The 25,339-nt window shown below is 38.0% G+C and overlaps 2 protein-coding genes across 2 annotated transcripts in view; one reads left to right on the top strand and one right to left on the bottom strand.

The window, feature by feature from the left end:
* The window catches only part of svopa (SV2 related protein a), a 317,985-nt gene extending 293,831 nt beyond the window's left edge, over positions 1-24,154 (top strand). The window contains exons 2-13 of the mRNA XM_048611440.1: positions 5,544-5,704; positions 6,664-6,749; positions 9,657-9,755; positions 9,895-9,966; positions 11,331-11,455; positions 11,542-11,605; positions 12,305-12,430; positions 14,781-14,909; positions 20,904-20,977; positions 22,033-22,109; positions 23,179-23,286; positions 24,039-24,154. Coding sequence (XP_048467397.1) covers positions 5,544-5,704; positions 6,664-6,749; positions 9,657-9,755; positions 9,895-9,966; positions 11,331-11,455; positions 11,542-11,605; positions 12,305-12,430; positions 14,781-14,909; positions 20,904-20,977; positions 22,033-22,109; positions 23,179-23,286; positions 24,039-24,154 — 1,237 coding nt within the window. The remainder of the gene's footprint in view (positions 1-5,543; positions 5,705-6,663; positions 6,750-9,656; positions 9,756-9,894; positions 9,967-11,330; positions 11,456-11,541; positions 11,606-12,304; positions 12,431-14,780; positions 14,910-20,903; positions 20,978-22,032; positions 22,110-23,178; positions 23,287-24,038) is intronic.
* Positions 24,155-25,168: 1,014 nt separating this feature from the next.
* Positions 25,169-25,339, bottom strand: part of LOC109927903 (D-amino-acid oxidase) — a 19,059-nt gene continuing 18,888 nt past the window's right edge. Inside the window, exon 8 of the mRNA XM_048611742.1 lies at positions 25,169-25,234. Within this exon, the coding sequence (XP_048467699.1) occupies positions 25,169-25,234 (66 nt within the window). The remainder of the gene's footprint in view (positions 25,235-25,339) is intronic.

The following is a 25,339-nucleotide window of genomic DNA, read 5'->3' as shown; positions in this document are numbered from 1 at the left end:
ATTTCTGATGAAGGGTCTAGGCCCGAAACGTCAGCCTTCCTGCTCCTCTGATGCTGCTTGGCCTGCTGTGTTCATCCAGCTCTACAGCTTGTTATCTTAGTTAAACATGATTTCCCTTTAGAAATTGATATGGGATTCTCCAAAGTCACTTCCTTTGACATTCACTGAAGCATTGAGCCCAAAACTTGACACATTGTTCCAAATGCGGTCTTCTGAAAAAAAAATTCCATGAATCAATTCACTATCTTATAAGCACTATATAGTAGTAAATTCTTGTTATATAACTATAGTGTTATGGGTTAGTTGTATAATAAATGGTCTGGGCAAAACAAAGGGTTAGTTTTCCTTGACTTTGAACCTAAAATTTGAGTAATGATCAATGCATGCTTCCAAACCTTTCTCAGTCATTAGCTTAAAACCTATATCCTCTCATATCATATTCAATGATCTTATATGACTCTATGTATAAAACTGTACATTAGTCTACATTAAAGTGTATTGTTCGATGTGTTCCCCAATTTATCCCAATCCAGTTGTAATCTGTCTCCCTCTTGAGTTCCCAACCTCACAACTTTTGATCTCATCTGCAAATGTAATTACTGCATGTGAGAAGGCACTTCATTTAAAACCACCCTTTGTTTACTGTTACTTAATCTATTTTTATGCATTCCATCACCAAATTGGAGTCTAGTGTTTTGCAAAAAGCCTTTTAAAAATCCAACTATCTGACATTTACTAGGTTCTCTTGATTCACCATTCTAGTCAGTCTCTATAAATGATTAATTAACTCTTTTCTGAATCTTTGTTGAATGTTTATTGTAACATCTATACATACCTCTTTAAATATTTGCCATTAACCTCCTCTGCGCAGAGATTATATTCTTGAGTTCATAGTTCCCAGGTTTGACTTTAATCCTCCTTTGAATAAAGTGATCACATGTGCTTCTCTTCAAACATGAGAACTACCTCAGGTTGCAGTGAGGCATTCTGAATAATGTCTGACAGTGTATGACACCAGGTCTCCATCATGCTTTTGACATAAATCAAGTGTCGTCTTGCTGCATTTTCTATTTCTAGCCTTTTGAGCCATTTGAAAAAATGAGTTATGGTAAGATCCTCGATTGTAATGAAAAGAATGGGCAGAGAGTGTGGAAGCTTAATGTAAGATGTTAGTAACTTATCAAACAGCATTTATTCCTTGTGTGCTACCATGATTTTGAGATAGATATTAAAAGAATTCAACCAAGAATTGGAGTAGTATTCAAATCTTCAACAGTATTGTGTTTTATAGAGTGGGTATTTGCAAACTTCTGTGATCACACAAAAAAGCGTGATTTATCCTCTCCATAATATCTTGCAGTGTATTTGCAAATAAAAGAACTGTAATTCTTTATGATGGGACTTTGCTTGCTTTATATCTACATATTCACGTTTGGAATCACATGACTGTGCAATGAGAAACGTGGGATAAATGAACTTACGTGTCCGACATTAAAATTCCTAATTTATTTGTAGATTATGTGGTCTTAAGTTAGGAATCCAAACAAAAGCCTAATTGATTTGTTGTAGTATTGAACATACATAGTAAACACTAAGCCCTTGCAGGTGAGACTAGAGGATACTGAGGTATCCAAATATAATTCAGTCATTCTTTAAAACTCATCCATCAACCATTCTTGTTATGTCTTATTTAAATTTATATTACTATTAGAAGCAAAACTGATTATAGTAGGGAAAAAGTGTGAAATTTCTAATATATTATACAGATTTAGCAACACAGCTCCATGATGAAAAATAGTATCAAACAATTTTAATTAATTTCCTATAGCTATAAGACAATTAACATACTTCTTAGTTGAAGGCTGTTATGATTGTTTAATGGAATATAATAAAAGGATATGCTTTACAGAAGACGTAAAGAAATAAAATACCTTGTTTTATGAGGCGATCTTCAATGACTTTTGAATCAGTCTCATTCTACTGGAAATATTTATTGTATCAAATTAGCTCAGTTGTGAACACTCTCATGCCTGGGCCAGAAGATTGTAGGCTTAAACTGAAAAATATTGAAGGGCATAGCAGAAGCAGGAAGACAAGTAATTCAAAGATATTATTCTTTGTAAGTAGGATAGCAGGTAGATATAAGAAGGGAAATGGCATTTTGCATTTTATAATAATAGCACAAAGTTAAGGGGTAAATATAACTGCACAAATCAATGGTTAACTCTACAGCCTCTGCATAGTTTTGGTACTCCATTGTAGAAAGGTCTTCAGTGTTATTGAGACAACAGGATGCACTCACTTGGATGATGAAGTGAAGTTATAGTTATGCTACTTAAAAGAGTGACTATTTCTAATGGAGAGTGTAGGTTAATCATGGCAAGATGTGAATATGCAAAGTATGCAATCCACAGTATTTCTTCAACTTTGCCCCAGTCAACACTGGATGCAAAAATTACTTCTCACATTGCTATGAACAATGGCTGCGACAACCCAGTCAAATAAATTTGCTAAGAACTGTGAAGTATGAGCAGCAGATAAAAGATTTCCTTAAAAAAGTATTTTAATATTTTATGTAGTTTGTAAGAGCTGATATTTGCTGAGGATTAATGTTTGTACCCTGGGCCAGAGGATGTCAGCAATGGTACTGACTTTCAATGATTTTGCCTGAAATTAGTTCAGGACCCGAGGATGATAAAATGATGAGTTTAAATGCTGATCACTGGAGATTTTATAGAAGCAAACATCTGCCTGGTACACTGAGGTATCAACAACAGCTTTGCCTAGAACTGGGAGGTTTATGGCAGGAAGAGAAAAGAAAAATAACTGGTATGATATTTTGGAAGTCAAAAGTGATGAATTGATTCATTAAATATTTGTATCTTAAACAAAGAAATCCAATGAAATGCAAAAAAATTTAAAGCGTTGTGTTATGTGTTTTTTTTCAGGGAGTAAGAACTAAGTTAGTTCTAAAGCAACTTAAAATTGGGCACATCACAGTGATGAGGACTATATTTCTCAACACAAGTAAAATAAGTTATAATTTCACCTTGGTATATGACGCATTGAAATATTACAGCAATAGTCAAACCTCAATCATGGTTAGTCTTCCTGTTGAATTTGTGTGACTGGACCGTTAGTCCAGGCCTCTAGATTTCTAGTTAGATAAAATTACCACAATTATACTGTTTCCATATTTACTCTTGGGTTGATTGGAGCAATCCCAGACATTAACCTTCAACTCCTCAAAACTCAAATGCTGGAAAGTTGGTACTTACTCTGTGTGAAACATTTCCCAGTCATGATAGTGTGGTGAGTAGAAATATCATTAGCCTCAGACAATCTCCACATTTCAATTTTGTTTGTTTCTAGTGCCAGATTTGGTCAGTTTTGCTATACAATCCCCTTACTGATACCTCAAAAACAAAATATTAAAGCTAGTCATAATTATTTGCGTTTTTGGTATATTAGCTTTCTTTCTCCCTGATTACCACAGGACCTGCAGCTGAGCAGGCTGTTCATCACCACCTTCTCAATGCAAATTAGGAACAGGAAACAATTTCTGGCCTTGTGAGTGATACCCCTTCACATCCTACTGGAGAATATAAAAATAAATCAACCAATGTTATAGGGCCACTAAAGATCGTGCTCTCCTTGTTTTCCTGAACTTAAATCTATAAGTCAGAAACAAAGACATCCTGTGCTGTCATGTCTCTATAATTAATTGGCAATCCAAAAACAGTGCTTTTCAAAGGCTTCATTCTCTCATATTCCTGCATAATAAAATAAATAATTCACTAGGAATACAATAAAAACCACAGTCAAATCCTGTCACATCTTTGCTTGACTCTTTTATCTTTCTATGCCTTTATCTCACAATACTGTGTTAGGAGAATAATGGAGGTGCTCAGGTTGCTTCCATATCAAAGCAATGCCTGGCAGCACCCAGAAATATCTCATTTTGAATGCTTTACTGCATTAATGTTTGATAAATGAATCACCATTAAAGGCAATTAGTGGATAATGGAATGCAACTTTTAAAATTTGAAATAGAAGGTTTTTTTTGATGGCAGAGTCACTACCTGATGTGGTACTAAGCCATCCCAGTTTAGAAAGACCAATGCCTAATTTCTGGTCTATGCTGAGTTAGCTGATGTCACGCTGAAGAGCAGTAGGAGATCCCCATGTTCATTTCATGTATGATTTATTCAAGTAAACAAATCTGACCGAAAGTGAGAGTATAAGGTGTAATGCTCTGAAACAGAACAGCTTTACAGATTTTCCCTTCTGGCTTAATTAAAAATAATTATATTCCATTTTAATATCTTTACATTTTATCTGTCCATTTTTCCCACAGCACCCTTGTTTAAGTTATAATTGGTGGTAACATGAAGGAGTCATCACCTTACAAATTAGATTTGGCTGTACCTATTCAATAGAAATAAAACAAGGGCTTGAAGGATCAATATGACAGGCATTTCCATGAACTCTTTTTCAACTGACAGCATGAAGTTGCCATATTTGTAAAGGTTCCTTCATAGCTATCAAAAACACAAGCTGTAAATAAGTGTCAAGCTGTAAACAAGTTGTATCTGCAAATTGTGGGACTGACCATATTTGAGGCCTCTTTGCAAGATTTGGTAGTTGTGATCACAGAATGCCATTCATGAAGACTATGGCCAGTTTTGTCATGTGTTGCCAGGGATGGGGGGAGGATGGTCGTGGTGGGGGGTTCCTTTAAAGGGCGAATCTTTTATAATTCACCTTACTGCAGAGAATTCCAGCTCCTTCTGACTTCAGATTAAATCTGAGTGTCATTGCTGCAAACTCTAAGCTTCTCCTCAGGATTGCCAAGTCCTCTTTGTGAATTGTCCACACCCCAGGCTGACCAATCTTTCTGAAACCCAGAGTTATCGACCTGCCTTTGAGACTGAAACTGGCATATGGAGCTCACTAGTAGTAAACCACTGAAACCAGCAGACCAATTTCCTGTGGTCCTGGCACCAGCCTTATTGAATTGTGCCAAGTTGGATTATGATCCAATTTCAATTTGACTGCCTCAGAGAGATTAATTTTCACGGTAGCCATTTATCCAGACATCTTCAGTGACTCAGTTTTCTGAGCTACATGTTGAATGAGCTCCATGGTTCATCATTCTGAATAAATTGTCCTAGTCAATTCCCTGATCAACAGATATAATTTAAGCAAAAGTATTTAAACAAAACTAATTGATTTTTTTGAGTGATTAGGCTTGGACAAATCCCTCAGTAATAGTAATCATGGTGACAATGCACTGTCTGTATTTCAAGAGATTGAGCAATTCATGATTTAATAGTAGGTTTTAATAGTGATATGGTCTATTTAAAAATGGACTCAGTGACTCCCTCTGGATAGAGGTCATAATGGTGAGACTCCCTTTTCCAGAGACTGATGTTGAGATCTGTGAGAATTCTTAATAAGATGTGCTGTTGAATATATTCCCTTTTTAGGAGACAAATCAGATTTTAATGCAGTTGATCCTTTGGTTGCTTACTTCTTTCCAGCGTGGTGAAGTTCCGTCGCACCGGTGAAAGTACAAGGTCAGAAGATGACACCTGTTCTGGAGAGCATGAGATTGAGATAGAAGGAGTGCGGTCTGAGCTAGAACCAGTTGAGCTGGATGATGCAGGCACTGTCCCCAAAGATTTTGCAAACCCTACAGATGGTAGAGTATATATTCTTATTATAAAAGGCTTATGTTATCTTAAAATGTGTGCAATATATAGAATGGAATATGTGCAACATCACATACAATGAAAAATAATGTATCACTTGAACATTACATTGAAATTAGTTGGTGCTGATGGTAATGGAATTGTCTGTAACAGACCATCTGCACAAAAGATTCATAACCACAATTTCGAACCTGTATTAACTTGGCTGACCTCAGTCAATATAGATATGTCATCCACAAATTATCTCCACTCCATTGAGAAGGATGACTAAAAGCAAATGGAGTGCTTACTCCTGGTCACTATCTAGGAAATATGTAGGTGCTGTTTAAGACAATGATAGAAGCCTGGGCAGATATTTAGGCTCAAACGTGAAGGATGAAATTTTGATGAGGTACAATAGGAAAAGATATCCCTGCACTTACATAGCAATTTCCACTACATCCTAAATTACTTATGGTTAATGCATTACATTTGAGTGTAGTCATAGTGTTAACACTGTAAGTCATTCTCCCCAAACGGTACAGTAATAATTATTGAGAAATAGTTATCACCTGGAATTCAAGAGAGAACTTCCCTTTCTTCTTTGAAATAATGCCATGGGATTTTTCACAATCTACTTGAGAGGCCATACATTCCATCCAAAGGTGCAGCAATTCACTGGAGAGTCAGTCAAGATTTTTGTGATCCAATCTCTAGAATCAGTCTTGAACTCACACCTCCTGATTGAAAATGAAGGATACTTCTCCCTGAACCATAGCTGATTGTTACACCAAATAGTGGTGCTGTATCCCGACAAAGACAGCACTTCAGGATTAGATAGACGGGCAGGAATAGAATTAACTATTCCAGGGAAGATGAGATAAAAGCATACTTAAAATTAAATATGTAAAAAGAGTCAAGAGATTTGAAAAAAGGTTGCTCAGTTTTCAACATTCTGTGTATTTTTTAGATGTGTTCATGGTGGAGGATGCTGTGGAGGCCATTGGATTTGGGAAGTTTCAATGGAAACTCTCAGTCCTTACTGGACTGGCATGGGTAAGGTCCTGTTCACTCAACCAATTCTTTTTTCCCAAAGCCTCAGTTCTTTAGTCCATTGAAAAGTAAAAATTACAAGATGGTGGTAGTCATTGCAAAATCATGATGGAGACACAGGAAATGAAACAAATTTGAAGGCTGTACAAAAGTAAAGAGTCTTAAAATTTGAATTAGTTAGACTAAATGATAATATGTCAGCTAGCATCTTTAAAAAACATTTAAGATGAATACTGTTTAAAAATGGGATTGTGGTTAAGGATAGAGATGAACAAATTGTTCCAAAGCAGTTTGAACTATCAGAATGTCTGGTCAGAAAGGTAATTAACCAAGACTATAAGATATAAGATTAGACAATAAGATCGTAACATGTAAGAGCAGAAATTGGCCACTTGACCCATTGCTTTTGTTCTGCCATTCAATGAGATCATGGCTGACCTGATAATCCTCAATGTCACTGTTTTATTTTAAAAGTGCACAATATTCAGAGCAAAATAAATGAATTAATTACACAAATAATGGATAATGGATATGGTCTTATAGCCATTCTAGAGACATGATCACAAGGAGATCAAAGCTAGGAACTATATATTCAGGGGAATGTGAGTTTTGAACTTTCAGGCAAGAAGGAAAAACTAGTTAGGTAGCTTCATTAGTAGAATAAGTGTAATAGCAATAACTGATCCAGGATCAGATGATCTATAATCTCTGGTGCAGGTAAGAAATAGTAAACAAAATTATTGATAATCCTCAACTCCACTTTCCCACCTTTTCCCTATAACCCTTGATATTCTTGTCTGTCTATTTTAGACTTGAACATGCTTAATGACTCAACCTCTAGTGTAGTAAAGGAATCCGCAAATTCACTATAATCTGAGGTAAACGTCCTCCTCATTACTGTCCTAACTGGGTGACTTCTTACACTGAGATTATGCCCCCTGATCCTAAACTCTCCCGCAAAAGGGCAATAACCTCTCTCCATCAGTATTTCCTGAATTCCAAATTCCCTAATTTTCTTATCAGCTGTGCTGGTCTCATAGCTGACATAGCATGTGCTGACCAAAGTCAATGCCCCAATCGGCATGTTGTCATAGACATGTGTGTAACATCAGAGTAGCTGTGCACGTGTGCAGCCGCATAGCTGAGAGGGAACGTTGCTCCATATCTACACTGTCTAGTCTCCCAACAATCTTATAGGTTTGGGTAAGGTCATTTAGCATTCTGCTAATCTCCAATGAGAACTGAGCCAACCTGCTCAACTTCCCTTCATAAAATAATCTCTCTATACGCTGGATCACCCTAGTCAACTTTCTCTGTACTGCCTCCAATGATAGTATATCTTTCCTTAGATAAGAGAACCAAAACTGTTCATAGTATTTCAGCTTAACCTGTTGATTATTTAGCTTTTTAGGAATGTTATCAGTGTCCTCTACTATGAAGATTGATGCAAATTATTTATTAAACTTCCCTGCCGTTTCCTGGCACCTCATTATTATTTCCCCAGCCTCTTCCTCTAAGGGGCCTATGCTCACTTTAGCATATGTCTTCTTTTTTATAAATCTAAAGAAGCTCTTACTATCCATTTATATATTACTTGTTAGTTTACCCTCATAGTTCATTTTCCCCTTGTATTTTTTTTCTGGTCATTGTTTGCTGGCTTCTAAAATTTTTCCAGTCTTCTGGTTTACCACTTATTGTTTGCCACATTTGTTTACTTTATCTTTCATTTTATTTGTATCCCTAACTTCCTCAGTTAACCAGTATTGATGTATCCTTGTTTTAGAATCATACTTCCTCACTGGGATATATGTTTGCTATGAGTCATGAACTGTTTTCTCAAATGTCTACCATTGTTCCTCAACCATTGCTAAACACCTTTCCCAGTCCACTGCTGCCTGCTGTGCCCACATCCCTATGTAATTGCCATTATTTAAGTTTAGTACAGTTGTTTCTGACCTAAGTTACTCATGCTCAAACTGAAATTGAAATTCTACTATGGTATGGTCAGGGTTCCCTTGGGGACATTTTACATTGAGAAAATTTATTAAACCTGCCTCATTACAGATTACCAGATCCAAATAGCCTGATCCTTGGTTAGATCCTCAACGTAATGTTCTAGGAAACTGTCCTGAATACACCCTTTGAAATTCTCCTTCTTCCACCTCTATAAACTTGATTTAACAAATCTACATGAAGATTAATCTACTGCCTTTTTTATATGCTCTCATTATCTCCTGATATATTCTCTGTCCTACAGAATAGCTAATGTTAGGGGGCCTATAGACCACTCCCACCCCTTACTATTTCTTACCTGCACCAGAGATTATAGATCATCTGATCCTGGAGCAGTTATTACCATTGCACTTATTCTACTAATGAAGCTACCTGACTAGTTTTTCCTTCTTGCCTGAAAGTTCAAAACTCACATACCCCTGAATATATAGTTCCTAGCTTTGATCTCCTTGTAAGCATGTCTCTAGAATGGCTATAAGACCATACCCATTAACCACTGTTTGTGTAATTAATTAATTTATTTTGCTCTGAAGATTGTGCCCATTTAGGTAAAGACTATTAATTTTTCCTTGTTTTTTACCATTTCCCCCCTTTGATGTTATTTGCTGTTGTTTCCTTAATGCTTTTACACGGTGCTCTTTCTTGTCCCACACTGGTTAGCATTTTCAAAATAATTGCCCTGCAATGCCCTCTTGTCCTTTCATTTGGCAAGGCCCCTCCTGAACCCACCCTTGAATACTTTAAATCCTTTCTATAGCCTGAACTAATTGATTCACCAGGACATTGGTCCCAGCACAGTTCAAGAGAAGTCCATTGCACTGAACAGCTCCCTTCTACCTCAGGACTGGTGCCAATGGTAATTCTGTATTCATTTTCTAATTGAACATTTTTTTGTAGATGGCCGACGCCATGGAGATGATGATCCTCAGCATTCTTGCACCTCAGCTACACTGTGAGTGGAGATTGCAGAGCTGGCAGGTTGCCCTCATATCCTCGGTATGAACACATTATTTGATTTGAATGAGTTGGTACACTCATTAGTCACTGAACACATGCTACGAAATTGTATTGAAGTTTCATTTTGAACCTTTTTTCTCTCACCGTCAATCTTCTGCCCCATTCTTTTCTGCTTTAGGTAGTGTTCATAGGAATGATGTCTAGCTCATCGCTATGGGGAAATATATCAGACCAGTATGGTAGGAAGACAGTGAGTATCAATCACGTCTGGCTTTCAGTTTTCTTCTCTTATGTTCTGAAAGTGTTAACTCGTACTCTGGTATCTCAACTGAATGACTATTCTTCATACCTGCACTTATATGGTGAAAATCTGATTGCAAATTAAGAACGCAAGATCATAGATCAACCCCATCCTAAACTGGCATCCACCAAAATCCACTTTCAGCAAGGTTCATCAGACAGCACTAAATTTTCACTAACTAAGCAAGATTACGATAATATACAGCTTGCCAACACCATCTTGAGTGAGATAACTAACTCCATAAGCTGTAAGAGTTCAGCCTACAGAGTCAACTCCATCATTTAACAAAATCATGGCTGATCTGACAATCCTCAACTCCACTTTTCTGCTTTTTCCCCATTATCCTTGATTTCCTTATGGATCAAACAGCTGTCTGTCTCAGTCTTGAATATACCTAGTAACCCAGCCTTATCAGCTCTCTGTGTTAAAACAATTACACAAATTCAATCTGAGAGAAGATATTTCTCTTCAACTCTGTCTTAATTGTGTGACCACTTACTCTGAAATTACACCCTCTGGTCCTAGACTGTTCCATGAAGGGAAATAACATCTCCACATGTACTCTGTCAAGCCCCCCTGAGAATCTGATATGTTTCAATAAGTTCTCCTCTCATTCATCTAAACTCCAATGATTACAAGCTCAATTTTTTCAACCTCACTTCATAACAAAATCCTTCCATATCCGGAATCAATCTAGTGAACCTTTTCTGTCTCCAAGGCTAATACGTCTTTCCTTAGGTAAGGGAACAAAACTGATTACAATATTCTAAGTGTAGTTCGGCTAGAGTTTTAGCCAGACTTCTCTATTTTCATGCTTCATTACCTTTGAAATAAATGCCAGCACTCCATCTGTCTTTCTTAATACCTGTTGAACTTGTTTGCCAGTTTTTTTGTGATTTATGCATGAGGATTCCCATATCCCTCTGTTCTTTAGCTTTCTGCAGTCTCTCTTCATTTAAATAATATTCAGCTCTTCAATTGTTCTTGCCTAAGTGCATAATCTCACATTTTCTCACATTATATTACATCTGTCAAGTTTATATCCATTCACTTAACCTGTCTATATCCCTCTGTAGACTCCTTATGTCATCTACACGATATGCCTTCCCACCTATTTTTGGGTCTTCTGCAAACTTGGTGTAGTGCATTCACTTTTGCCATTCACGTCATTTATGTATCTATAAAATAGTAAATAATTGTGGCCCCAGCACTGATTCCTGTGCCATTCCATTAGCTACCAGTGTTATGCCTAATTCTCTGGTCACTGCTAGAGTCTAGTATTTACCATCTATATTTCTATGTGTTGAATCCAGGGTCTGAAAGTTAGTGTACTCTGGACATTGTACTATGGAGTACTGAGTGCCTTTTCACCAATCTACAGCTGGATCCTTGTACTTAGAGGCTTGGTGGGCTTTGGGATTGGAGGTGTTCCACAATCGTGAGTACATCACATACGATTACTGTAACTTCTTCATTCTAAATGAATCAATAGACAAATCTTTCTGGTTTTTGTTGCTCATCCAGGGTAACATTATATGCAGAATTCCTTCCAATGAAGTCAAGAGCAAAGTGTATTTTACTAATAGAGGTGAGTGGGATATGATCACTGTCTTGAAATGAATATTATCATCTATTACCTGTGCGATGAATATTGAATTTTTCTTGATTGATTAAACCGTTTCTTGATTAGTGAAGTGTATTGATTAAACTGAGGGATTTCCTGGCTGGGAAAATTTGACTTAACATTGGGCCTCAGTGTCAAGTGCTTCAAGGCCAGGTACAGCAAAATTTAGATGCAGGGAAATGTTCTATCCTCTATGTTCCATCAATCTCTCCAAAATCAAGCAATACAAGGGATATCTATGGAATATAGCTTCATTTATATAGCCCTTTCAAGCTTTCCAAAGTCTTGTGTGCATTGGAGAAGAAGTAAAGATCTCTTTGTACAATCCTTCCATAGGTAAAATGCAAATTAAAGCTCCCCCTTCAGTTAGCTGAAGCTAAATAATAACCCCCTGAGGACCATAAAGAAAATGTGCCTTTTTAATAAATGCCTCCAGTGTATATTCCAGTGTGTATTCCGAGTTCCAGTATATATTCCAGTAAACATTGCCACAGCCACTACTCCCCAACTCCTTGCTAACTCTGGGCTCCAAAGTAACACAGGACAAAGATATCTAAGGACTTAAAAGGAATTGAAAAATCAGTCTATCAATAATTAATTTGAGTCTCTTGGTTTTCTCAACATCTGTGATTCATGTTCAACTGTAGCTGTCTTCACTTTCAGGTGTTCTGGGCCTTTGGAACAGTATTCGAGGTGTTGCTGGCAGTGGTGGTAATGCCTACGCTGGGCTGGCGCTGGTTACTCATTCTTTCTGCAGTGCCTCTTATGATTTTCGCCATTTTGTGTTTTGTAGGTATCTTCTCTGAAAGTAAAACTTTAAACAGAAAATGTTGGAAATGTATGAACCTGCTGCAAGAGGGTGGAAAAAAATCACTACATTCAGTTTACATAATGTGTAAAGTCCAGGACATTACAAGTCTTCACATAGTGATAACAAGGTGTAGAGCTGGATGAACGCAGCAGGCCAAGCAGCATCAGAGGAGCAGGAAAGCTGACGTTTTGGGCCTAGACCCTTCTTCAGATATTAAGGCTGCTGTTAGGAGGAGGTTGAGTAGAGGCATGAAAAAAAGAGAAAATCTAAGGATGGTGATGGAAGGTATATGTTACATGGGCGTTCTGGAAGATCCTTTGCCTATGTTTTGGTTAATGATGGCAAGCTTTGAGGATAGAAAATGAGGGCTGGAGGGGAAAGAAGAAAAAATAGTGGGGAGAATGACTTTCACCTCACACAATGAAGAGACGTAATGACTGTAGCAGTAGATCACAGGATAACTAAAGGAGACCCTTTTTCAATCTTCTGTTACCTCATTGAACAAGTGTCAAAAATTCTCAGTCTGGTAATCTGAGTCTAATCATTGACAAAGGAAATGCTCTCACAGCAGATTCAAATCACTGAACATTATAGAATATCATCGAACATGGAGCATAGAATATAGAATGGTACAGCAAGGAACAGGCCCATGATGTTGTGCCAAACATGACACCAAATTAAACTACCCCTTTCTGCCTGCCCATGGTCCATATCCCTCCATTCCTTGGTTATTCATGTGCTTATCTGAAAGCCCCTTAAAATGCCCTTATCATGTCTACCTCCACCACTACCCCTGGCAGTGTATTCCAGGCTCCTACCACTCTCTGTGTAAAAAACTTGCCCCTTACATCTCCTTTCAACTTTCCCCTCTCACCTTAAATGCATGCACTCTGGTATTAGACATTTCAACCCTGGGAAAAAGATTCTGACTGTCAACCCTATTTATGCCTCTCATAATTTTACAAATTTCCATCAGGTCTCCTCTCAGCCTCTGCCACTCCAAAGAAAACAGCCCTAGTTTGTCCAGCCTTTCCTTATAGCTCATACCCCTCTAATCCAGGCAGCATCCTGGTAACCTCTTCTGCACCCTCTCCAAAGCCTCCACATCCTTCCTGTAATGTGGCAACCAGAATTGAATGCAATACTCTAAGTGCGGCCAAACCAAAGTTTTATAAAGCTGCAACATCAATTCCTGACACTTGTACTCAATGCCCCAACCAATAAAGGCAAGCATGCCATACACCTTCTTTACCACCCTACCTACTCGTGTGGCCACTTTCAGGGAGCTCTGGGCTAGGACCCCAAGATCCCTCTGTACATCAATGCTGTTATGGGTCCTGCCATTAACTGTATATTTTCCCTTAACATTTTATCTCCCAAAGTGCAGCACCTCACACTTACACAGATTAAACCCCAGCTGCCATTTCTCCACCCATATCTGCAACTGATCTATATTCTGCTGCATTCTTTGATAACCTTCTACACTATCCACAACTCCCCCGATTTTGTGTCATTTGCAAATTTACTAACCCACACATCTATGTTTTCATTTAAGTCATTTACATAAATCACAAACAGCAGAGGTCCCAGTACGGATCCCTGCGGAACACCACTATCCATGGACATCCACAAGTACCCTCTGTCTCCTATGGGTAAGCCAATTCTAAATCCAAATGGCCAAGTCGCTGTGGATCCCATACATCTTAATCTTCTTGATGAGTGTACCATGAAGGACCTTGTCAGAAGCCTTATTAAAATCTATGTAAACAACGTCCACTGCTCTACCCTCATCGATCACCCTCGTCACCTCCTCAAAAAAAATCAATCAAGTTAATAACAACATGATCCGCCCCAAACACGGTCATGCTGACTGTCCCTAATTAGGCCATGCTTTTCCAAATATGTGTAAATCTTATACCTAAGAATTCTCTTCAATAGCTTCCCAACCACATATGTGAGACTCACCGGTCTATAATTTCCTGGATTATCCCTATTTCCCTTCTTGAACATAGGAACAATATTAGCTACTCACCCGTCTTCCGGGACCTCTTGAGTGGCCCCAGTCTCCGTATCATAGATTCTTTATAAAAACTATTGCTTTGAAATGGAACAGCATGGAAAATATCTGGATCTATTAGAATTCTGTGCAGAGAAGTTATCAGGAAAGGAATTAATCAACTAGGCTTCTGTGATATTGGGGAACTGGATTGCAGGTTACATTTATAAAGTCGCCTGATCAGAAAGCTGGGAAGGCTTAACCAACCTTAATCTTAACATTGTTGTGTGTTAAAGTTAATGCTATCAGATGGCTCTATATCTCATTTCTAGTGGCTTCCAGAAAGTGCACGTTATGATGTATTGTCTGGGAACCAAGAAAAAGCCATTGCCACATTAAAACGCATTGCTACAGAAAATGGAGCACCAATGCCACTTGGAAAATTGATAGTTGCCAGACAGGTAAGGGATGGCAGTTACTTTTTATTAAAATATTACTTCTGTTAATACAGAACGTGATTTTTGTATAACAGATTGTATATTAAACATTATATTAAACAAGAATATCTTTTTAGATCTCAACCCCACCCCTCGTATTACTTCCTTTAATCCATTCTCCCTTCAGATCTGTATCCTGTTGCTTTTCAAATCATTTCACCTGTTTCCAAAGCCTTTGTTTATAATTTTTTCCATGTGTTACTGATGGGAAGGGGATGTTAGGAGCCCTTTTTTCCTTGCCTCACATATCTTGGTTGTGTGCAACAGGAGGTATATTTTGGAAGGGATGTTTTGAAATCTTTTTGGCATTCTGACATTGGTAATAGAAATGAAGCAAGATTTCAGGTCAGAAGGACAATTACAGATTATTCACCCAACACCATTGTAGGAGCGTTTATCCCGACGGGGGGCAAAGACCCGAGAGGCAGGCAAGTGGAAGATGTTTTTTAAGCAGAAACCAGTTTATACAGGGAGAGGGTCAGAGGATCTTGCCCGAATCTGACTTTGGAAGATAGATCAATGACACACCCTCTGCTTTTAGAAAGAAACACAGCATTTTTATACATTTTGCGTTACAATAATCAAACACAACGTATTCACTGTCCTTCCCCTTAATCCAAACACCCAATCTGTGGAACAATTAATCAATGATGTACACTTCTATGGACATCCCCAGGTTCCCATGATCTTATGGTATTAACTAGACATTTTATTCTCTAGACCTTGTGATCTTTCTATGCATCCTATTCATTCGCATTTCAAAAATGTAATAGCTATACTGCTTTGGGTGTTTCTCAGGCTTGTTTATGTGTAAGGACAGCTCAAATTCTATTATCCATTGTATTTTGGTGGTGTCTTTTATCATGTTCAGTTACTCCTCTTATTTTCCCACTGTTCCAATTACACAATGTAAAAATAAAAAAAAGTCAGTTGTAAGTAAAATTGCTATAAGGTTAACTTCTGTTATAAAGTTAATTATAAGTGTAACTTTATACAATTACTTCTACTGTCAGCATTTTGTAATGTATGGGTTGTGAGCAATCTGCCTTGTTCAGCGTATAAGAGAAGGCATCTCTTAGGGTTAGTTAACCTTCACGTCTAAGCTTGAATGTTTTTTAAGGCTTGTAATATATTCTGGTTATGTATTGAAACCAACTTCTATGATTAGAGCATTTTTAGCTGGAAACTATTTAATATTGCTGGTAGCTTCAAAGAGGCAACTATTTACTATGAAATAACTTTAGCTGTTATCCTTGTAGCTGCTTCAAGACCTAATCTAGCATCTGACATTATTCATTTACTGGGACAATCAGACTTGCATTAATAAAGCTGGAATTGGTCATTTATCTGTCCTAAGGCATCCTTATATCAGAACTGTCTCAGATGGGAACATGCAGCATTCTTTTACTGACTCTTCTAGCAGTTCTGTTCAAAAGGTACCATTGTATTTTACTGTGTGAGCAGGCTGCTTAGTTTCGCTTAGCTTCTGTCTGCCACCTTGTAAGCAGGCGTGGGCTGCTTAGTGTGGTCAGGTACAAGTTACTTTATATAGCCAGGGTACAGGTCACCCCTACAACCATGAAATTTAAATGTAATGAAAAATACTCACTCTGTCTCAGACGTAAACACACACACACACACACACACACACACACACACACAAACATATGTGTGCACCCCACATGCACACACAAACACATACACAAACGCACACACACACACTTATATACATGCATTTAGGTTATTATTAATGGATATACCAGGAGGAAATTTTTGAATAAATTTAGTCCTTTAATATGCAAATATATTGGATAAATTCTCTCGTAGCTCTTTGGTTGATAAGAAGTTGAAAGCCTCTGTGTTTCCAAACACTGACATGGCAGAGTTTCTGTTAAAATTAATTTTCCCAGGTGAATTCTGAATTAACTGGTTGTTCAGGCACTATTCTATTCTTGGTGCTGGAGGAATGGTTCCTTTGACCCTGCTGGTTTCCACAATGACCTGCCTCTGAATGGCATGAATAATAATAAGATTTGTTATCTGAGGTCAATTTTGCTCATGTGACCACATGATCAATGCTTCTACAGGCCACAAACAAGATTCAAAATCAGAATCCATTGCCATATCATGGCGGACAAATGGCAGCTGTTCAAACTTGCTGGTGGTAAATTTGCTTCTCTGCACTGCCTCCATGAGGTTTTGGACTCACAGAAATGCATCTGATGGCAGGGATGGGAGCACTGATTTAGAGCTTTGGTAAATACCTAGTTGATAGGAAGTGTAACTTCATATGTAATTTTGTGTTTTGAAAATTTTCCTCAAGAGAGGTAATTCCACCCACGATCATTTATAGTTTAAAAATTTCCCAGAGATCTGAACTATTTCTTTGCGGAAATATCAAGACATCACCTGACTCTTGGTAGACACATTTGCAACAAATTGTCTCCTTTTTAATGTCAATTTTTGGAGCAGACCAAACCCCTTCAAATATATCAAGGAGATTGCCTAGACTCAAACTTTTATCTTATTTAAAGGCAAGTGTAAGGTGCTGCATTCCAGATGTAATTTAATTGGTTATGCTACTTGGCTTAAAGCAAAACACACTTTATTCTTACACACGATTAAAATACAAGCAAATGAAAGAAAAATTGGTACAATTTTAACTCTATTGGAAAACTTAACAGAATAATAGATCATTTAACTATTAAACAGCAACTCGTCCAGGTAATTAACATCCCATGAAAACACCCTTGGCAAAGGCAAATTCAGTAAAATCGATTGTCTCACATGCGGTGTTTCTCCAGTCCAGGAGAAAATAACACTAAGAGAAAATTCTGGCAAAGAGAGAACTCCAGCTTTTTGCTGTGGCTGAGAGAGATGTAACAGCTTCCACAGTCCATTTCAAAACCCAAAGAACTGATGAAAGCTAAACTAAAACCCTGGTTCTGTGAGAGTCTGACTCCAGCCATTCATGTTGCTCTTATTGTTCCAACTTGAAAAAAAATCAGGGCCTCACAACCTGTTTGCTGGTTTGGAAGAGACAACTTTGCACCTCTATCTCAAAACGTCTCTTCAAAAAAAATGACAAAATAAACCTCGTAAAGCCAAAATATTGTCACAATTTCAATAAGCCTATTTTTCATACAGAATGTATCTTGAAAGCTAGGAATATGTTATCTTTACTGGGTATGACACACATCAATCACTAAAGAAAATTATAATGGCTAATCCTAGCAATGTTACCCTCCAGTGGTCCATCAATGTGTTGTGTTACCCTTCAGTTTCTTGCCAGGTGGGTTTCATAGCTTGGTCATTATAGGGCACTTACTTCTCCAGGGGACAAGGTGAATGAATGAATGAATGAAAAAGCCAAGAACCAATTTATCTGCAACACTGTGTGTACTATCTGGAAATCAGTTTGGAACCAGAAAAGCAGCCAATTTATAATGATTTTGCCAGTATGCCATCTTAGCCTGGAACTTAAACAGAAGTTACTGGAAATGCTGAGCAGGTTTGGCAGCGTCTGTGAAGAAAAAAATCAGAGTTAACATTTCAAGTCTGGTGACTCTTCCTCAGAGGAGCTTTTTCAGCAACTTCTGTTTTTATTCCTGATTTACAACATCCGCAGTTCTTTCGGTTTTTATTTAGCCTGGAACTTGGTTGAGATTGTTGGTTGTATTTGGCTTGTGAGGAGGGAGGAAAGAAAAGAAATAATGAATGGAAACAACAACAGAAAGTAGTGAAACTGCCTCGAGTGAGACCAACCACTACAGATCAGGATGATTCTGACAATGAATCCTGATGGATTGGCTGGTGTTTGTTAGTAGCATCGTTGACCTCCTTGTCCACAGACAAAGAAGAAGAGATGTCAGTCAGTGTTTCTTCTCCTGGTCGCTAATCCAGTGACTCCTGCTGGAAAATACACTCACATAGATGTCAGGTAAGGTCAGAATTGAACTTTGCTATGATGTTCTTTGTAGTCAACTATTTTGTCAAAACTCACTATCCAAGTCATGCATGATGAACTGCCATTTGGCTGGCAAATAATAGGCTCTATGTCAAAAACAGAAATTGCTGGAGAAACTCAGCAGGTCTGGCAGCATCCATAGGAAGAAAGCAGAGTTAACATTTTGAATCCGGTAGTGCCTTTTTTTTTTAGGAAGAAATAAGATCTGTGAGGTAGGAACAGGCAGAAACATTGGGTCTGCCCAGGCAGCCCTGTTTGTGGGTTTTGGGGAGAAGATAGAAGCAGACTGTATGGGATTGGGGGACTATCAGGTGGGAGAGTGTTGGGGGAGATCTCCAGATAAGGTGTGATTGGTGACAGTCATGGACACAATGGCCTGATGCTCAAAGGTAGGGTCATCGTCCGGGGGAGATGGGAGAAGGTTCGCGAGAGCTGGTGCTTAGCCTCTGCAATGGAGAGGTCAGTACGCCAGAAAACAACAGTATCACGTTTGTCTGCAGGCTTGATGAGAAAATCGGGATTGGATCTGAGACCACAGAGTACAACCAGTTAAGGGGGAGTTAAGTTTGAATGAAGAGTTGGGGTTGGGGGTGTGGGGGGGGCGCGTGGCAAGAGAAATTAAAGCGACCAACATCTTGTCAACAAATCTCAATGAACAGTTCGAGTGCAAGTAGAAGGCCAGAAGGGAGGGGTCCAGGTGGAGGGTGAGTGTTGGAGGTGGGTGAAGAGGTTTGTAGAATGGGGAGAGGACTCCTTCCAAAGAAATGAGCATGGAGGCAAAAGTGACAGAAGAAAAGTTCAACATCAAGTTGTTTCTGAATTTCATTGAGGTGGGGCTGCAAAGGGATAAAACTAAGAGTAGGGAACATTCAGCATCAGAGACCGGAAGGTCAGAAGTGATAGTAAATACATGACAAGTGGTGGAATCAGGAGAAAGGATGGAGTCAGAAGGAAGGAGTGGGGAAGAGGGTCCCAGAGGGGCATGAGTATCCCTAAGTTGTTTGAACTTACATTCCTTAATGCCTGAAAGGAAGAGAAATAGTTTGTTGTTAGAACTTCAAAGGATTCAGAGAATGGAGTGAAAGTGGGGACAGGACAGCTCTGGGACAGAGTGAGGTGGTGCTGATGGAGAGAGAAGTCAAGAATGTGCATATGGCAGTGCTTAGCACTGAGTGTGGATCTCAGGAGGCAGCGAGTATAGCTGTCTGATGAGTGTTGTACATCATGGAGATACTTGTGATCCTGGATGGATTCGAAACAGAAGGATGAAACTTCAGTTGGAATCCAGGCAGGGTGAGTATGAGCTGGAGGCAGTCACTGAGGAACATGACGTGGCTATGGAAGTGAGTTTTGGCAAAGACTTTGACAAATATTAGGAGAGAAAATGAAAATAATAATGGAGAACAGGAAAACAGTTAGAATGGAAATCCTATTGAAGATAGGAGCAGAATTTCTTCAAGGAGGGAATATCTGGAAGAGATGTGGCAGTGAGTTGAACACTAAATTAAAACAAAGAACTGCAGATGCTGGAGATCTGAAATGAAAACAGAAATTGCTGGAGAAACTCAGCAGGTCTGGCAGGGTCTATGAAGAGACACTACAGGTGACTGTTCGTCCAGTTCTATGATGCTGCTTTGTAAATTGTTACTAAAAGGCTTAAATATGCATATTGTTAATAATGTGCAGGCCCATTATCAATCCCTTAATCATTGACCTTAGATTTTGGCTCTCTTTCTCTGTCAGACATTGCCTGACCTGGTGTAGTATTTCCAGTATTTTTCTGTTTTTATTTCAGATTTCTAGTATTTGCAGTATTTGAGAAGATGAATGAGCTGGAACTAAGCTTTTAAAACAAATATACCATTTCAAGAATTAACAGCTCCCATTGCTTCAAAATGTTGATAATCATTGCTGGTTGTTTGTGAAATAACTTTTGAATTGTTTTGTCAGCCTGCACTGAACTAAATTTGCTAAATGCTTGTTTGAGACAGGAGGACCGTGGACGAATTTGGGACCTCTTCACACCACAGTTTCGAATAACCACTGTCCTTTTATGGTTCATTTGGTAAGTGTATTGTTTAAGATCAAATTAATGCAATTTTATTGTTGTCAACAAATTGGTTTGTCCTAACTACCTTTTAACGACGAATTAATTATTTATTATTCAGATCATCCAGAGTTTTGTTTTACTCTGAAATCTCCACCAAAGATAAAGAAACATTCTAACATCAGTTTATCCATCTGCATTTGCACTAATGAAGACTGAGCATAAATAATAAACAAGGTGCTAAGCTGAAGTGAGCTCAGTATTATTTCAGGACACAGTGAATATGAAGCACCATGGTTGCTCCTTTTTGGTAGCTACTATCTCAGTTCCTTTGGCCCTGGAGTAATCACAGCACCTTTCCATCCATTGCTTTTAGTATTCACAATAGCTGTTTTGTTGAAAGTCGCAGCTGGCTAGTCAAGTAATCCATAAAATGCACGGTCAATAAAAATAAACGTTCACTCTCTCATCCTCCCCTGCTGCCAGCACTTAACAGAAATGTGTCCATTTAAATAGGAGCACATATAATCTGAATGGATCAGTTCAGACTATTTGCCTATGCCAAAATTTGGAAAATAACACAGAGCACCCTATCTCTCATATCCTTCAATCTTGTGTAGAGCTTCTCAGGATGCTGGTTTCCCCTGTGACATTGATGTATTATGTGTTCACTTTCACAAATCTTGGTTTTTTTTGTATTGGTTGACAATTTGGATGCAGAATTTTTTTTTTTGTCCCTGATAGCTCTCTCATTGCTTTCACTGTATTGTATTTTGCCTGAAGAGAGAAGGAACACAATTGCTGAGTTTCCAAAGGGTGATGGGAAATAAAGAACATTTTGGCAGGCTGATTAAAGATATACAAAGGTGTGAACGTTATGCTTGTAACAGAAATTGAAAGTTGGAAAAAATCTATCAGTTTGATGGATATATTTTAATCCTTTTATCTGGAGTAATTTTAACTAATGCTATTCTAGACAACATCCCTGGAAAGGGACAAGATATGGAGAACACAAGGTTACATTGCTCAGTGGTTGTGAATAATAATACACAGACCTCTGTTTATGTTTTTAGGTTTTCCAATGCTTTCTCCTATTATGGACTGGTTCTATTAACCACAGAGCTTTTCCAGGCAGGTGATGTGTGTAGCAGTAAGTACACCTCCTGATTATTCCAGTGTTGTAATGGGGGAGTAGTGGGAAAATCTCATTGATCCGTGTTTGACTGTAGTTCTGAAAGCTGCTCTAATGACTTATAAATTAAATGAGTAAATATTAAAATAACCACACTGGCTAAATAATCATATTGGAATAAGCTTAACTTCAATAACTAAATTCCCCAAACAGAATACTCTGTGGAGTGAATCATCATCTGTACCAGTTGCTCACTCATTCTAATGTGCTCTATTGACATATTGTGTGGGAATCTCAGTCAAGACATTTATATTGCTTATTCAAGTCAGGAGTCCATGTAGAAAGTGAATAAGCAATGCCACTTCTGTGATGAATTTTAAAGGATGCTGCAGCTAAGAGCAGCTTTAAAAGTAATCTTTAGTACAACTGCACTTCAATTTACAATCTCATTTTAACCTTTCAGCTAAGTTTTATATGGACAAATTATAGCTCGTAATCTGCTAAGTAATGCTTCTGTCAGCTCCTACACCCGGTCCTTTTTCTTCTTGGTTGTCTTTTTGCTTTTTTTATTGCCATTGCTTCTTTGACATTTTCTTGCAGCTTCAAACTGAACTAAATATGAATTTTTCCTTCCCTATGTCACTTACATGTTGATACCAAGACTTTTAGCAGCATTTCCCATTCTGAGTTTGTTTGCTCAGGACCTCAAGTGTGTGGAGATCCTTACCTTGCTCCTTCCATTGACTTTGAAGCTCAATCATGATATCACCTAACTTCTTGACTGAGGACTTCTTGCATTTTAAGTCATAACACTGCATTTAACTTTATACTAGAAAGAAACCAAGTCACCAATTATTCAATGACACATTTCTGCAGTTGTTAATTTACAGGTTATGGGGGATGATGGCTGTAAGGAAGATGATGACTCTGTAGAGTAAAATCAAGAACACATTTCTTTTGAATATAGCATGTGAATCTCTTCAAGAGATAAAGGAGATGAAGTTGGCAAGAGAAATAATTTGTGTGTGAATAATATTCATTTGGCATGAGTACATGGATGGAAGATAATGTTCCTTCATTTTTTTAGTGTCGACAAGTGGCAAGAAACCTGAGGGAAGGTGTACACTGGAATGTAAATACTTGAATGCTACTGATTACACAGACCTTCTTTGGACCACATTGTCAGAGTTTCCAGGTGAGAATTTTGGGGATGTTCTATTTCTACATTCTTGCTGGGGAGTACTGAATGGATTTATCAATGGGTGGTGGAAAGGGAAAGAAAATTGGGAGATTAGCCTGATATAAGCTTGACACCATCCACAACAAAGCAGTTTACTTGATTGGCACCTCATACATTACCTTCCGCATTCACTCCCTCCATCACTGATGTGCATGGCAGCAGTGTATACCATCCATAAGCTGCACTGCTGTAACTCAACAAGGCTCCTTAGACAGAGCCTTCCTAAACTATGACCACTACCACATAGAAGGACAAGGGTATTAAATACATTGGAAAACTACCACCTGCAAGTTTCCAACCAAGTCACACATTATCTTGACTTGGAAATATATAGCTGTTCCTTCTGGGTCAAAATCCTGGAACTTCCTTTTAACTGGCACTGTGTGCATGACTACACCAAGGCTGCAGTAGCTCAAGAAGGCAGCTCACCACCCTTTTCTCAAAAGCAACTAGGGCTGGGCAATAAATGCTTGACAAGCTAGTGATGCCCATATTCTTTGAATGAATACAGAAACAAAAGACATGAGAAACTCTGCCGGGAAGTCCCATGGTCGTAGAGCGTGTTGATTTCACAGTGACGAGTCAAAGTAGTTGACGATAATTTTTAAAAAATCATGTAGAAAGAAATAATTTGTGCCAATTAAGTCAAACTCCATGAGTCAGCATCTGGGTTCATCATTCACATGGGCACATTAATCTTTCCGCAGGTGTCTTAGTAACGTTATGGATTATTGACCGGATTGGACGAAAGAAGACAATGGCAGTGTCTTTCCTTATCTTTTCATTTTTCTCTCTGCTGTTATTCGCATGTGTTGGGAGGTAAGTTTCTTATTTCTCTTTAACTTCCTTGTATTATCAACAAGAGCAAATAGTAAAGCACATGATAAACAGGTCTACCAAGATAGTGATCTTATACCATTTAACTGGTAATCTGTCATTATGACTATGAATGCTGCACTGAATATTCCCACCTTATGGCCTGTTAGAAGATAATTGACTCTTTCCAAGGTCAGAAAATGGTTGACTATTTTTTAAAGATTGTTCTTCACCTTTAAGTTTACAATTTGAAGTTTAACAGACAGGTGCATGAGCACCTGAAGATCAGTATTTGAGTTTTACCCAGAGCAAACCAATCATTTAATTTTGTAATGCAAGGCTTAAATGGCAGAAAAAATGCAAAGTAATGTTTTCCTTAAGTGTTCGCAGAGAATTGGAATGTTGTTTTTAATTACATTCTTGCTGTTGCTAAGAAGCACTGATGTCGGAGCCAGAATAAAGTGTCAGTTTCAGACAGTCATAATTGGCCTCAAATTGTGGGGTTGGTCACTGGTGACTTGACAATGGGAAAAATTACCTAAATAATTGTATATAAAAACATTGAAATGCATTTTGGATGGTAATAGCTTTTGCAATCATACACATAACAGAGAAGAAGGGATAATTTTGTATTAGAGATAGGACCGATTCAGAGGTTTTGAAAGGGAATAAAGCAACTTAAGTAAACTAAATAAATAAGGTAGATATTATTACAATGTTATACATTTTAGTATCAGAAAAGAATTTATTTTTTTACCAGATGATACGTAATTTCAGCACATTTCTTCTATTACAATGACAGACTGTGTTGTTTACACTTCAGGGTAAGCATGAAAAATTGCACTCCAAATCTGCAACTACAGTCTTGAGCAACACTGTGTGTGAACTGCTTTAACGTTATGTTAATACGCTATTTGCAAAAAAATCCTTAAATTGTTCCAATCATCTTTGACAGAAGTTAATTGGGCTAGGTAATTTTAAAATACCCTTTACAGACACAACCTAAGTCTGAAGAGAAGCATCAGTGTACTATTCCTTTGCTGACTTTTAAGTATGAACATTTCTCACACTTGTCGTTACTTTTTAGCTTGTTATGGAAAAGTAAGTTTACATGAAAATTTCACAAGGCCAAAACTTCAGTGTACAAAATCAGTCCTTGTGACAAAACTAATTGGGTATACTTTAGGCTACC

This window comes from Rhincodon typus, chromosome 24, assembly GCF_021869965.1.
Source record: "Rhincodon typus isolate 14 chromosome 24, sRhiTyp1.1, whole genome shotgun sequence".
In the NCBI taxonomy this organism is placed as follows: domain Eukaryota; kingdom Metazoa; phylum Chordata; class Chondrichthyes; order Orectolobiformes; family Rhincodontidae; genus Rhincodon; species Rhincodon typus.
The sequence above is the reverse complement of the archived record's forward strand: the minus strand, read 5'-3'. Positions and strand labels throughout refer to the sequence as shown.